General features: G+C 43.5%; 1 protein-coding gene across 37 annotated transcripts in view; it reads right to left on the bottom strand.

Annotated features, from left to right (window-relative positions):
* The window catches only part of nfixb (nuclear factor I/Xb), a 202959-nt gene that overhangs the window by 23702 nt on the left and 163959 nt on the right, over window positions 1-15298 (bottom strand). For 11 of the 37 annotated variants that reach the window (XM_074657269.1, XM_074657260.1, XM_074657257.1 and 8 more), the window contains 4 exons: window positions 14547-14582; window positions 13711-13841; window positions 8827-8901; window positions 1459-1587 (listed from right to left, as the gene is read on the bottom strand). In XM_074657269.1, coding sequence (XP_074513370.1) covers window positions 1459-1587; window positions 8827-8901; window positions 13711-13841; window positions 14547-14582 — 371 coding nt within the window. The remainder of the gene's footprint in view (window positions 1-1458; window positions 1588-8826; window positions 8902-13710; window positions 13842-14546; window positions 14583-15298) is intronic. The other 26 variants (XM_074657264.1, XM_074657281.1, XM_074657279.1 and 23 more) reach the window with 7 other exon arrangements.

The following is a 15298-nucleotide window of genomic DNA, read 5'->3' on the forward strand; positions in this document are numbered from 1 at the left end:
TTATAAATGTTGCATTTGAAGTTGGTTTTGTTGCATTTGAGATACTTAAAAAAAATATCTATTATATAAGCCTATTTATTTATTTAGTATTTGATTCCCTTATTAGGTTTTAATTAGGGCTGTCAATCGATGAAAATATTTAATCATGATTAATTGCATGACTGTCCATAGTTAATTGCGATTAATCGCAAATTAATTGCACATTTTTTATTTGTTCAAAATGTACCTTAAAGGGAGATTTGTCAAGTATTTAATACTCTTATCAACATGGGAGTGGACAAATCTGCTGCTTTATGCAAACGTATGTATATATTTATTATTGGAAATCAATTAACAACACAAAACAGTGAGAGATATTGTCCAGAAACCCTCACAGGTACTGCATTTAGCATAAAACAATATGCTCCAATCATAACATGGCAAACTGCAGCCCAACAGGCAACAACAGCTGTCAGTGTGTCAGTGTGCTGACTTGACTATGACTTGCCCCAAACTGCATGTGATTATCATAAAGTGGGCATGTCTGTAAAGAGGAGACTCGTGGGTACCCATAGAACCCATTTACATTCACATATCTGGAGGTCAGAGGTCAAGGGACCCCTTTGAAAATGGACATGACAGTTTTTTCTCGCCAAAATGTAGCGAGTTTGGAGCGTTATTTAACCTCCTTTGTGACAAGCTAGTATGACATGGTTGGTACCGATGGATTCATCAGGTTTTGTAGTTTCATATGATGCCAGCATCTTCTCTCTAGCTTTAAAGCCCGCTACAACCTAAAAATTGCAAGTTGCGTTAATGCGTTAAAGAAATTAGTTGTGTTAAAACAAATTTGCGTTAACGCGTTATTAACGCGTTATTAACGCGTTAACTTTAACAGCCCTAGTTTTAATAACTTTTACCTAAGTTTCAGAAATTTTGTAAAAAACAATGTCAATTGTCATAAAACATGAGAAGATAAGCCAGGAGACAACGAGTAAATGACACTAGATTCAAGTGTCATTTAGAACAAATGGCAAAATAAGAGCACGAAAGCCTTACAAGCAGCTTCAATCATTTGTGCATCAGAGATGAGACAGAATAGGAAGCAGCAACCCCCCCCCCCGGTCCAGTTCTTCCACTCTGAGAAGAAGAAAGTGATCCGCATAGAAATCTAGAGACCACCAGCCATCCACCAGACAGACCCAGAAAAGTCACACACCACACCCAGACTCCCTAGAAGCTCCGTCACCAGCGTGACCTAGAAGGTCAGAACAGGCAGATCAGGTGAGCCCAAGCCTACAGAGCTACCTGCCCAGCCCCTCTCATCTCCCAAAGACAAAGCTCCCACCTTTGCACCAGGGGTAAGGTGTGGGGCACTGCAGAAGTGGGGTGGGTGGGTAGGAGGAGATGGTGAGGTGGGGGGGGGAGAGGAAGGGGGTGGGGGCGATCAGGGGGGATCTGGAGCTGGGTTGGTCTCACCTGGTCTCACTCCCGCCAGCATTGGCAGTGGGTGGTGGGTGAACGCCATGCGGGGGGACCTCGTCTGGGAGGACAGGGCGCTGAAATCGAATTTCCCCGGCTTCTTAAGAGAACCAGGCGATGAGAGTCCTGGCAAAAAGGGGATCAACAAAATGGCAGAACAGAGACGAGGTTTTAATCAAACATGGCTGCTTTTTCTTACTTCGACTCTACTCAAAAAAAAAAGAAAAAAAAAAGCTTATCACTTTTTAATTTTGAGAATTATGATTGAAATCAATGGATTGATTGATTCATTCATTGATTTGTTGATTGGCTTAACATACAGATGGGTTCTCACAATCTGTCTGTCCAATACTCTATGTTTGGGCACAGGCAGCGGGCTGTACCATGTCCGTCAGATTGAGGGTTGAGGGGTCCGGGGAGAGGCCATGTTTTGAAGCAGCAGGGGTTCAGAGCGAAGGGAGGTGACGGGTGAAAGAAGGGCAGGGACGGGGAGGTTGGGAGGCTAGGGGCACAGTGTCAAGAGAGAGGAGAGCTGGGAAATGCGATGGCGGTCCAACTATGGTGGTCACCACTGGAGTGAACAAACCAGCAAAGTCCTACTCACTGGTTTCACTCACGGGGCATACCACTTCAATTAATTCAAAGATGTCTCCAAACTATCTGACTAATCCCAAACCACGATGATCTCAAAGGAGCACTGACGGCAACAAACACGCCAACCAACCTACTCACAGCACTTGTCAGGATGCCTCATTAGAATGAATGGGATCCTCATATCTGGGGCAGACTGTGCTTTTCAAGCCAAAGCCGGCATGAGCTACGCGGCTACATATAGCCGCAGAAGAGCATGCCAAAACATACATCAGTGGCTCCTCTGATGTAGTGCCCTTCTGCAATATCTGACGCTCAGGTATTTTATGTTACTGCCTTAAGAAATACAGTATTTCATAAAGAAGTGCTTGAACTCTCACTCACTCACACACACACACACACACACACACACACACACACACACACACACACACACACACACACACACGCAAGATGTTCTGGGTGGCGAGCACTGGGCGAGCTGCCAAGCGAGCGCTGGATGGGAGAGCGGCAGGAGGATGGAAGAGCAGGCATGGCCGACACACATAGACAAACATATTAAAGTGTCCCCCTCTGTCTATAAATGTCGACTGAGGCTAAAGGACTGCATGAAATATCCCTCGGTTTGGTAAAAACGGGCACGCTAAGTATAGGCCGGGCTCACCAGCGGACCAGAAACATGGCCAAAAGTGTGAGAGCCACAGATAAAAGAGGCTCTCTTCTGTGATCAAGGCCTTGTGCGGTGGGCACTGAGGGAATTTATTTTGATGTATGGTAATCCAAAGGCACAATTTAGACTTTCAGGGTTTGAGGAGCAGCGCCAAATGGTGTGTTTGACCTCTGCCGGGAACCGCAACGTTGAATATACGCTGAAATAAAACTCTGGAAAGAACAATCCATAAAAAACAGCGAATAATGAAGGAAGTAAAAGTATAGAAAAGTACATCAGCGTGGAGACACAGACCTCATTGCTTTTCTCTACTTGACTTTTTGTTTGCTCCAGATTTGGTCGAAAAAAATAAAGTGATAAACAACCTTGGCGAGCGAAAGCCCCAAACGACACAATATTCACACATATAAAACAAACACACTCAAATAAAGACGTGGGTAATTTCAACATGGCCCACAGAGACATGGAAATAGATTTTATGAGCGAAGCATATAAAGTCTAACAGAGCAGATTTCTGAAAAGCTTTTTCTTTAATGCTACACTGGGAAATGTTTTATCACTATTTATCCACAATGCTCATAGGCAGCATGGGCACAGCTGTGCTTGTTGTGTGGGCACCGACAAGTATAGAAAAAGGTGGGCGCCGGCACTTATGTTCAGCTCAGCGCATCATGTGACTCGGCGTGTAGGTGGGAGGAGCGGATACAATGAGCAGGGTGAGATCAATTTTATTTACGGCTAGAATTATGAAGACAAAAAAAAAGCCTGTGTGAAGACAGAAGGGCACAAGATGCTTTTAAACCAACTAGAAGACAATGACGCTTTTATTGTTGTTCAAACGCTGTACGTTTGGCTCTAATTCCACGTGTCTTTAATGAAGAACATAACAAGATATATGGCCTAGTCAAAAGAGAAACAAAGCGGAGTACTGTAGAAGAACAGCTGAACACTCTAAAACAAAAAAGGGATCATAAAAAGTTTCAAGGAGATAAAAAGAATAAACCGCTTGCTACAGTCAGCAGAACATTAGAAGCGTAGGTTTGCCATCCATCTGGCACTGAGAATTTACTTCCGATGGTGTGTTTGGACCGTTGCTTGGTAATATATTACAATCTAAATTATTGCACGGGGAGTGCACCTGCTGCTGCAATGCAAAACTTTGACGAGCTACTAGCGGAAGGCATACTCACATCCTTAACTTAAAGCTGCTGTAATCAAAGGGATCACATGACCTCTTGTGTATGGGCTCTACAAACATTTAGAGATTGGTTTAACTTGTTTTTCTGCCCCTAACTTCTCTGTTTTGATTGACTCTCACAGTTCTCATCATCATTGTTTCAAATTCGTATTTATGCTAGGTATCTGCTGGATGTGTAAAGTAGGCATGGTTACTCAAGCACGGTTAGCGTGCTAACATGTTAACCATAACAACTTAAAAGGTGATAATATGTCAGTGTCTGCAACTAGTTTCTGCTGCCCCCGAGTGGCAGGAAAGAGTTATTGCAGGTTTAAGTAAAAGCACTTAAATCAAGGTCCTGCATTCAACATTTGACATTGACATTTGAAAGTTACTGTGAGGAACATTTAACTGGTTATGAAACAGTCTCAATGTAATACTGATGCCTACTGATATGACCTTAATAAGCAAACAAGACAGTCAGCGAGAAGATTGGCTATTTCTATATTGTTATTCTTAATGCTTGTTATTGGTTTCACCGGGTCGGATTCCACGCAAAATCACATGACATCATGCAGGTTTACCAGAACCTTGAGCTCAGACTCCAGCGGGGCCTCCGGCAGCGACCAGCCCGCCTTCGACCTGCAGTCGGAGCTCCGGCGAGAGATGGAGAGCTTCGCACCCGGCAGCGGCGGCTCCTCCTCCGGCCGGAAGCAGAGCTTTACCTCGCGGCTCCACCAGTCCTCGCTGGGAGACAACACTAGGGATATCACGAGAACTGATACTTCGGTACTATAAAGACTAACCGTGTCCTGGGGACAATAGTAAATGTGTTTGGGCCGCAGTAATCTCACTATGGACACGTTCAGGGGGCGCACCCTATTTTTTCCCTGATAATGCTACAGTGTGAACAACAAATCTGAGCTGATATCGGCAGAATGAGAGCTAGTTAAAGTTAGCTGTTAGGGAGATAACAGCTAACGTTAACAGAAGGTGCCACTGATTTACATTATGATGCGTTCAGGCTCAATTCAGCAAGTATTGGGCGAAGGTAAATTATAACGTTATTATGATGTGTTCAAATGTAATCTTGTAAAATGTAATTTTTGGTGAGAAACTTCAATAAATCCAGTTGATTGAAGGAGGTGTTTTCACAGCAATATAAAATAGATAATAGAGAGGGTATTATGAGCTGTTGAACTTCCTAACAAAAGAAGGGAGGTACGGGAGAACCAGAACCAGGACTGCACAGGTAAGTCCCTGCTGCAGTAAAATGAGAGGTCACCTAAAGGGACTCTGGTGCTCGGAAACACTACCTCTTTTGTTCACAGGGACTGCGCCAATATCAACACAAAATGAAAGTAGAAGTAGTAGCTTTAAGTAAAAGTACTCATTATTCGGAATGGCCACTTTCCCAGAAATATATCATATATATTATTGCATTATAATTGTTCATGCATTAACATGTAAGCAGCATTTTAATGCTGTGGCTGTTACTAATTTATATACGGTATTATTATTTGTATATAAAACTTTAATCTGCAAAGTAACTATACAGCTGTCAGCTGGACATATTTATAGTATGCAAACCAGTGGGCAACCTCCAGGTCTGAAAAGTGAAGCCAATGCTGAAGTGCCTTAAACCTGCATTCTTTCTAATAGCCAGCAGGGGGCGACTCCTCTGGTTGCAAAAATAATTGATTTATCCGATTGTATAGAATCTCTATGAGAAAATGAGCCTACTTCTCACTTGATTTATGACCTCAGTAAACATTGTAAACATGAGTTTATGGTCTCAATCACTAGTTTCAAGTCTTCTTCAATACAGCATGATGTTCATTTAGTAAATTATGGTCCCATTTATAGTCAGATAGACCATAAAGCAGGGGACGCTTTAGGGCGGGGCAATCTTGTGATTGACAGGTCGCTACCACAGTGTTGTCCGGTCTGGGAGTTGTCTGTAATTTCGTCTTAGAACTTTAACCCTTTCACAGTGTGTTTTCACTTCATCACAGTTAATTGTAACATTTCGGTCGCCTAAAAATATCTTATACAGCGTTCCATTGTTCTTAGTTTCACCCTCTTGTGTCACTTCTGGTTCCAAGAAACCAAGATGGCGACGGCCAAAATGCCGAACTCTAGGCTTCAAAACAGCAGGCCACAAACCAATGGGGTGACGTCGCGGTGACTACGTCCACTTCTTATATACAGTCTACGATACAAGCACAATATTTGCCTCTGAAATGTCGTGGAGTTGAAGTATAAAGTAGCATTAAATAGAAACAATCAAGAAAAGTAATTGTAATGTACAAAATTGTACATCAGTACTTGAGTAAATATTCTTAGTAACTTTTCATCACAACAACAGTCAGTATTTCAATCCCAAAGCCTCCGGACTGAGATGTATCTGTAGAAATCCAACTGGAATTTGCATTTCAAACCACCTCCAAATGTGGTTTGGATCCTGTTTGCAAAAGTCGCATTTCATACATTTTTTTTTTCCTGTCCAGACTCTAAAAATCAATCTGGATACAATCTGGAAATGCCCAAAAAGGGATTTGGGCTGGCAGTCTGAACAAGGCCTTTGAGTTAAATACAGTGCTATTTTACTATTTATGGCTGCTGTACAATTTTACACGAGGTGCTGAGAGTCAGAGTGAAATCATTTGAATTCCTTGCTCATTCAGACTGTTAAAAACAGACAAACTGAACCCCAACACGTTGTGGATTCAACGCATCGCTGCACTGAAGCCTGTTCTGCTCCTCTGTGGTACGTATAGGGATGGCTGCGTGCCACCGCGGTACAAGTTCAATTATAACCAGCTTATTATGCATAAACAGCCTTAAATTATACATATTGTTTTTAGTCTCTGCGATTTCCCCTAATTAGTCTGTATCTTGCCGACATATCTGGTACTATGTGGCTTCTCAGTGAGGAGCGGCAAATGAGGCCCAGATGCCCAATGAAAGCTTTGTCTGATAAAGCTAACAGAAGTTACTCTGATCTCTCCCTTAATCTGTGTGTGTGTGTGAGTCTATGCGCACACACACACACACACACACACACACACACACACACACACACACACACACACACACACACACACACACACACACACACACACACACACAGTTGTTTGTTCTACATTATTTCTATGTCCTGCTTCCGGCACACTGCACAAGCAGACTGGCAGCCAATTGCTCCCATGACCCTCTAGTCTTGCCGCGCTAACAAGCTGGCGACCACACAAGCCCCCCTAACTGTCGCAGAACTGGTCCGCTAGCACGTGCACCAAAAAACACACACACAGACACACACACACACACACACACACACACACACACACAAAAAGAAAGCTCACACACTCGTCATTCAGGTAAGGCAGAAACAATGTACATTAACAGAGCTGTGTCCCTCATTAACTACCTCACACATCATTAGCACTCATAAACACTGAGGTAATGTGCTTCGGGCAGAGCAAGGACACCTTCGAAACACCACAACCACACACACACACACACACACACACACACACACACACACACACACACACACACACACACACACACACACACACACACACACACACACACACACACCACAGTTTTTAGCCCATAACACCAAATAATTAGCTGGAATTCTCTGTCAATATCACCCCCACCCTCCCCACCCACCCTTACTGAAAAGTTGAGAGCGGGGTTTCCCACCCCGGAGCAGCAGGAGCAAGCAGGCAGAAGGAGAGAACGGAGCAGAGCGGAGCGGGAGACAGCAGACTTAATGATGAATTACATGATCACCTGCTATGCCTCGGAGCTTTTCATTCAGGTAGAGGATCACCTCCAGAGCAGGCAGAGGCGGAGGAACCTCCCCACTTCCCTCCTCGTCCTCCCTTCCTCCTGTCCTCCGCCCCTCCTCATCTCTCACTCCCAACACCACCACCACCATCACCAGAACAGATGTCTGCTGTAACCCAGTAGCTCCCTTCGCTGTAGACACATGGAGGCGCCATCTGGACCGGAACGCTGCTCCTCTCCAGATTGGAGGAGTGTGTGTTTACGTGTGTGTGAATGTAAATCAGAGAAATTTAGTTGTGTGTGTGTGTGTGCCGTTTGTAAATGTGCATGTTAGTGAGTAAGCATGTCTTGGAGACAGAAGGCGCCTTGTGCGCTGATGACACACCTGAGTGCCTTTAGTCCTGTTTGTTTGGGTCATATGTTGTTTTTTTTATCCTGCGCCGTCTTTTCAGAGACGGTTGAGTCAGGCCTACGGCAGGTGGGACGCCACTCAGCAGCGCCGTCTAAACAGCCGGCTACCGCTGCAACTCAACAAACCCTCATTCAGACACACCACCCTCCTCTTCCCGTCTTTCATCGCTTTCTCTCTCAGGGCTCGACAACAAAATTACAACACCCAACAGCACTCAGCTGACAGATTCACACCGCCTCGGAAAACTGTTTGTATGCATTGAGTGTGTCACAACGATGTGGTTTTGGGATATGATAATGCACATAATTACACATTGAAAATACATTGTCAGACAGCGTATGTCAGGATAAAAGTGATCCAGAGATGTTTGTTTAATGCACCGGGGATGTGTTCATCCTCCTGGATTTCTTTCACAGATTTACATCTTTGAGGCAGACAGGCGGTGGATGTTATGGAGCTACTGGGCTACCAAAAGGCTTTGGTAAAACCCACAGTGGACAACAGCAGACATCTGGCAGAAACAACCCCACCCAGCGGCAGCATAGCCAGAGAACACAAGACACAAGAGAAGAAGAGAAAGGACGAATGGAAGACGCAGAACAGCTCACAGGAAGTGCAAACAGACTTGGGGGGAAAAAAAGACAGATGTATACAAGTTGAGGGTGCTGTGAGCTCAAGTAGAGTACATGTACACAGTATAATGTTTAATGTTGTTCTAACCATGGTAAGGAAACTGCACTCCATCGCTCTCATGCTTAATCTTCCTCTCCTGCACACTGGCCAAATGGTGCTGCACTGAAAGGCCAAACAGGGGAGAAGGGAAGAGTTAACAATGGAGGAGAGAAAAAGACAGAGACAGAGATGGAAAGAATGAGGGAGAGGGAGAGAGAGAAGGGTGGTTAAATAATGGGCAACAGGGGATTTTAATGTTATAGAGTGCAGCAAGTGTCTATAAAATAGTTACATCATTACTGCTGGCGGTATTAAAATGGCAGCATGTGAGTGGGAGTGACGGTTAGAGATTGGAGAACACATGAATACTTAGCGATTTCACAGAATCAAATACTAAACCCGAGAGATATACATGAAGTCTATTGTAAATACATTTAACATGGTACCCATCATGACGGTAGAAAATGCTGTAAGCCAAAGAGTGAGTGGTTATGATTTAAGAATGGGTGGCTACACTGCTGCAATACTCAAGAAGACAACGCAGAAGGATGTGGACTCACAGTGTCTGGGGAATGATGGGAACGGGACAGATTGACATTTTGGGAGATAACTTAGACTCCTTCTTGCCAAGAGGTAGATGAAAAGATTGATACCACTGTCGTGACTGTACGGTTAATATGAAGCTACAACCAGAAGTTGGTTAGCTTAATGTTAGCTTAGCACAAAGATTGAAAACAGGCAAAACACCTAGCCTGGCCCTCTCTGAAGGTAACAAACTCCGGCTACCATTACTTCTAAAGCTCGTAGTAAACACTAGTAAACACGTGTTTAATCTGTATGAAAACCACAGCGTAAAAACAACAATTTGTTGTTTTACGGCTGGAACCAGACGCTGGTTAGCTTAGCACGAGGACTGGAAACAGGGGGAAACAGCTAGCCTGGCTAGCATGCAGGGTCTGAAATTAACTTTTTTCACTTCCTGCCACTGTGGCAGGGAAGTATTTGTTTTTGTCTGCCACTCAGAAATTGTATCTGCCACTTTTGAAATGCGCTAAATGAAGGAAAACAATTTTAGATCTGATGTCATTCAAAGTTCGATATGTTTTACACAAAAAACATTATATGCACGGTAAATTACAGTGTACGAATTACACCATGGCTTCTGGGGGAGCCCTATTTCTGGGGCAGGGAGGGTACTGTAGCCTACACAGTACTGTACTGTACTTTGTTATTGTCATCTATAGTGGTTGTTTGCATAAAAACACAATTCAAATGATTATTTAAATATTTGGTTTGATTAAAAAAATCTTAGCAAGCTGCTTAGAGCTAGTGTTATGAAGTTAAACAGGTCATAATTCATGACAACGTTGTAATTTAATTTAGTTGTAAAATAGTAATTTTTCCTGAGCAGTGTTTGAACGCCTCATAATAATAACTCAATGGCACATCCGTTAACATTAGTAGCTCCATTATTTATCCAATCAGGACTGTGCTGCCCACCTGCTGCGAACAGCTAACCTTAGTAACTCTCGTCCTGCTGATTTAAACACGGATTTGTTGCTCACAGTGTCTAGTCTAGTCCCATCCCTAGCGTTTTCCCTGTCTGCCAAAGTGGCGGATGGCCTGACGATTTTACCCGCCACTGCCAACAATTTACCCGCATTTGGCGGGTGGCGGGTGCTAATTTCAGACCCGGCTAGCATGTTACATCTTGTTTGTTTTATTCATACAAAAACCACAGTATAAAAATAATAATTTGCTGTTTTATGGCTAGAGCCAGAAGTCGGTTAGCTTAGCTTAGCACAAGGACTAGAAAGAACCGCTAGCCTGGCTGGCATGCTATACATTGTTTGTTTTATTCATACAAAAACTGAAGCATAAGAACGACATGTAGGTTAGTTGTTTCCCCATTTCCAGTCTCCGCTAAGCTAAGCTAAGCTAAGCTAACCATACCATTGGCTGTAGCTTCCTAGTTATCATATGGAGTGGTATAAATCTTTCCATCTAACTCTTGGCAGGAAAATGTCTGTTGCATATGATAACGTGATAAACATATAAAGATCTTACTACACTAGCCTGTCATACTTTGTTGAATGGCCTTTCTCAGAATGTTAGCTAAAGTCTAATGACAAAGTAAAACACAAAAGGGATATTTGTACAAACAAAAGTCGATATAGCTTTTGAGAGTTATCAGTGTTATATCTACACTATGTGGCTTTGACACTCTCAGACATCACGCTCACACAACCCAGGAGTTAAACTCAATAGATGTTAGCGCTAACGCCATAAGAACTGAGCGAAATATATCCATCTCCGCCACTCTTCTCATTGACAACTCACACAACAAATACTGGGATAAAATAGTTAAATGCACTCAGTTTGTGGTCTGATTAAAGGGTCAGTTTAGCCAAAACACAACTAGATGCATATATTAACACTTTCACCTTGTAGGCAGGCAGATAGTTTCGATTTTATTTGCAGAGGTTTTGAAATATCCGTCAATGAGACTTGTGCCTCCACCCAATCACAACAGAGGTGTGGTCAGCGTTTGTGTAAAACCTTACACTGGAAAAAGTAGACGATAACGTGTCATTTGAGAAACAATGTCCAAGCCACTCAGGATAATCCGCAGACCTCACTAGCACAGATTTTACAGGTCTTTTTATGGTTTGAAAATAGTCCCCAATGAAAATTATTCTCAGAAACTGGGACATTGGGATTGTCTACAAACAACTGGGACATTGGGACTCTGTCTAGAAACAACTGGGACATTGTTTCTAGGTAGAGAGCTTTTCAAATGTCACCACAAATGATATTTCACTCGCTTTCATTGTACTTGGGTAGGGGTAGAAGTTTCAGCGGTTTCAACTCTGCAAATGAAACCAAAACTATCTGCATGTCCACTAGTAGTAACAGAGAAAATCTAGTTTTGGGTAAACTGGTCCTTTGAGTCCCTGTTGCATGTGAGACGGGATGCTATAATCTGGCATTGGCATAGTGACGGTCCTTCTACCTCAAACAGGCCTGTTCTGCTCGGTGGTAGTGGGGGTACAATGTTATGAGTAGAAGTTGTGAATGGAGGAGGGTGGAGAAAGAGAGTGGGGGATGATGAGGGGGGACAGGTGGTGGAGAGAAGGGTCAACACAGTATAAAGGCAAAGGGACATGGAGGAGGAAGGAGGTGAGCTGTGGCTTCTGGTCCATTTCAAGTCAGGTAGTGTGAAATTAACACCTGAAAATATTTGTATTAAAAGCCCTGAAAACACATTTTCTCAATCAGCTTGTTCCTACAAGCGGTGATAATTAATAGCTGAAGAGGTTTTTCTTCTGAACTTTAGCTGTTGTCTATTCAGTCCTGAATATTTGAAGGAAATAGTTCAAGTTTTTGAACAATTATTTGCTTTATTGCCGAGAGTAAGATGAGAAGATTGATACCACTCTCATGTCTGTGCCGTAAATATGAAGCTACCGCCAGCAGCTGCTTAGCTTAGCTTAGCACAAAGACTGAAAATAAGGGGAAACAGCTAGCCTGGCTCTGTGCAAAGCTAACTAAATCTGCCTACCAGCATCCCTAGTAAAGCTCACCAATGAACATGTTATATCATGTTTGTTTGTACAAAAAACAAAGACTCAAGAAATAATTTACCATCCCAAAACCACAATGTATCATTTTACGATTGAACAAGCAAGATATAATGTTTATTAGTGAGCTTTAGAGAGTGCTGGTGGACAGATTTTATCCCCATTAAGTAGAGCCAGGTTAGCTGTTTGCCCCTATTTCCAGTCTTTATGCTAAGCTAAGCTAACCGGCTGCTGCCTGTGGCTTCATATTTACTTTACAGATATGAGAGTGGTATCGATCTACACATCTAATGCTGTGTTCAGACCAAGAACGAGGCGCCTCGCTTTACTCACATGAATTGGACCGCTGGTATCATGTGTTCATTCGCACTAAACGCGCCAGAGAGGAGAAGAAGCTTGACTCCGTAGATACCAACAACTTTTTTTCCACGCCATTTCCACCATCAACTATGGTAGAAATAACCACAGTTGCTGCTTTGTACATGTTGTGGAAGTCCCAGATGTGTCAGAAAACCAAACACCATCGTGTCTGGGTTCATAACGTCACCCCGCGGCGAGCTGTATTCACATACAGTGCCATTGCATTGACTGTATCTCACAAATCACATGTCGCTACTGCGGTATGAACCCAAAATAAACAGATTGTGCTGTGATTTAATTGCAATAAACAGATCAAAAGGATAATGAAATAACTACATAATAATGCAGGTTTGTAAAATGCATGAAGTCATGCTTTGTCTGTCCGCAAGACGACAAGCAAACAACTTTTAAAATGCTTGTTTTCTGAATGGAGTTTGGATGGATTATTGTCAGGATAGTAGTTGCTCCATCAACACTCAACATGACGTCATGTATGTCATGTTGTATGTATGTATGTCTCAACTCTGATGGGCTTTTGCGACACAGCTTCACGGGAATTTCTCGCTCGAGTTGAAATATTTCAACTGTTGCAAATACGCAAATTTCGCCTGTTCGCGTCGCGTCATTCGCACCATTCAGCCGGTGCAAATTCACGTCTATTCGCCTCTTTGCATTGACTTTGTATGTAATCATGCAGCGCGGAAAGTTATCTTCGCTCTTGGTCTCAACACACCAGAACTCTCAACAAGCTAATAAGGAGATTTCCCAAAATGTCAAATTATTCCTTTAATGTTGAAGAGAAATAAATAAGTTTTTTGGGGCTTTAAAATTCAATGTATCATCAAAGCATTATTTTCTTTTTATGTATAACTTAAAAATCTGTAAAAATAGTTTTGTCTGAATTGATGTGGACCTCAGCCCAGCTCCAGGAAAGGCGTCTGAATTGCATGCAGAATGTGATGGGGGGGGGGGGGGGTCGCAGCGGGACTACCTGCATCCACATCATTAGGCCAACCGCTGGACTGGGAGCTGCTGCCAGCCGCTGGGGAGCGGCCCGAGTAGAAGACATCGTCCACCGGGCTCTCCATCTCGCTGTCGTCAATGGACTTGCGCTTGTTGGAGCTGAAAGAGAAATAAGAAAGGAGAGGGAGGTGGGGGGGGGGGTTGTTTAATTCTTGAAGAAGGGGGAGAGGAAGGAGTCAGTGGGATGTCTTTTTATTTTGAGATTGTTTTTTGGCATTTTCCTTCCTGTTAGCCTGGTTTCTAACTGAGACTAACAGGCACTACTAATAGGTATTTGGGGCTCTAATGAATGCATATCATTTGTGGGACATTTGAGGACAATACATGGGCGCTCATTTTCCCTGTAGTCAGACATGTGTCTGCATGAAATCAAGTTCTAAGAATTCATAATGTCAAGGCTTCCCTTCAGTGTTTTGTTTTCATATTATGCTTTAGCCGAAGGGGACAAAGCAACACAACTGCAGACAGCGAGACAGACATGAGGCCAGAATTGACTCAACATGCTGTATCCGTACTGGCCCGGAGCAGCCTCGCACTACGAGCTGAGCACAGAAAGTGTTCACGGTGATGCTGGAACTCATTTGTGTGTGCGTTTGCAGATTCTTATAGACTCGTACATCTGTGACCAATAAAATTAAAGGGGGGTTTTGAACGTACAGCATTTCACTGCCGATCCAAAATGTTTAAATATGTGTGCGCTCGTGTGACAGCGTGCGTGTGTGTGTGTGGCTTTGGTGTGAGTGTGATGCAGCGGTCTGTGTTACATTAGTATCAAGGGAGATATTCTGTAATGAGTGCAACTACCTCCGTGGGAGACTTGCATAAAGCTCCATTTCAGTCCTGCAGCGTGAGATGAGCGAGAGAGGAGGACGACAGAGGGAGCCAGGGAAATGACGGAGACAAAAGACACAAACGCAAACGGAGTGATGGACAGATCGGTGGGGGAAAATGAGAGGGGGTGAGAAGGATTAGCAGTGAAGGAGGAAAAAAGGGGAGAGAAAGAAAAGCAATCAGAAAGCAGAGCAAGCTAAGCATAAAGACTACAGCAGCGTTAACAGGTTATAGACCCCTTCTCTGTCAGGAAACATGAGGACAGATTTAGATTTAGATTTAGTGGAGGCAGAATAATAATCTGAACACGTTAGCTAACGCTGGCTAGCAAGTATTGTTGGCTTGTTTTTTTTAACAATGTCTGAAGATAATCCTAGTTTCTCTCAACATGTGCTGTCTCTCTCTCTCCAGGATCACCAGTGGTAGTTGAGAAAGTTAACATGAACCAACGGGACCAGATTAGACCCCTACGCGGTCTAGACTACTGCAGGAGGAGGAGACGGCTGGATAACGCTAGCTAGATAGCTAGCTTTTCTGTCTCTAGAACTGGCTAGTTAGCCAGCTAGCTGGTCCAGAGACTGACCAGCTAGCTGGCTACCGCCTGCTCTCCTCCCGGTGAAGTCGTCTCCTAGCGGTGAGGAGCGAGACAGAGGGACCGTGACCCAGCGCTGTCTTCTGTTGGACTCATTTTCTATAGCATGGTGGAATTACTAAACTAAGCTAGT

This window comes from Sebastes fasciatus, chromosome 13, assembly GCF_043250625.1.
Source record: "Sebastes fasciatus isolate fSebFas1 chromosome 13, fSebFas1.pri, whole genome shotgun sequence".
Classification (NCBI taxonomy): domain Eukaryota; kingdom Metazoa; phylum Chordata; class Actinopteri; order Perciformes; family Sebastidae; genus Sebastes; species Sebastes fasciatus.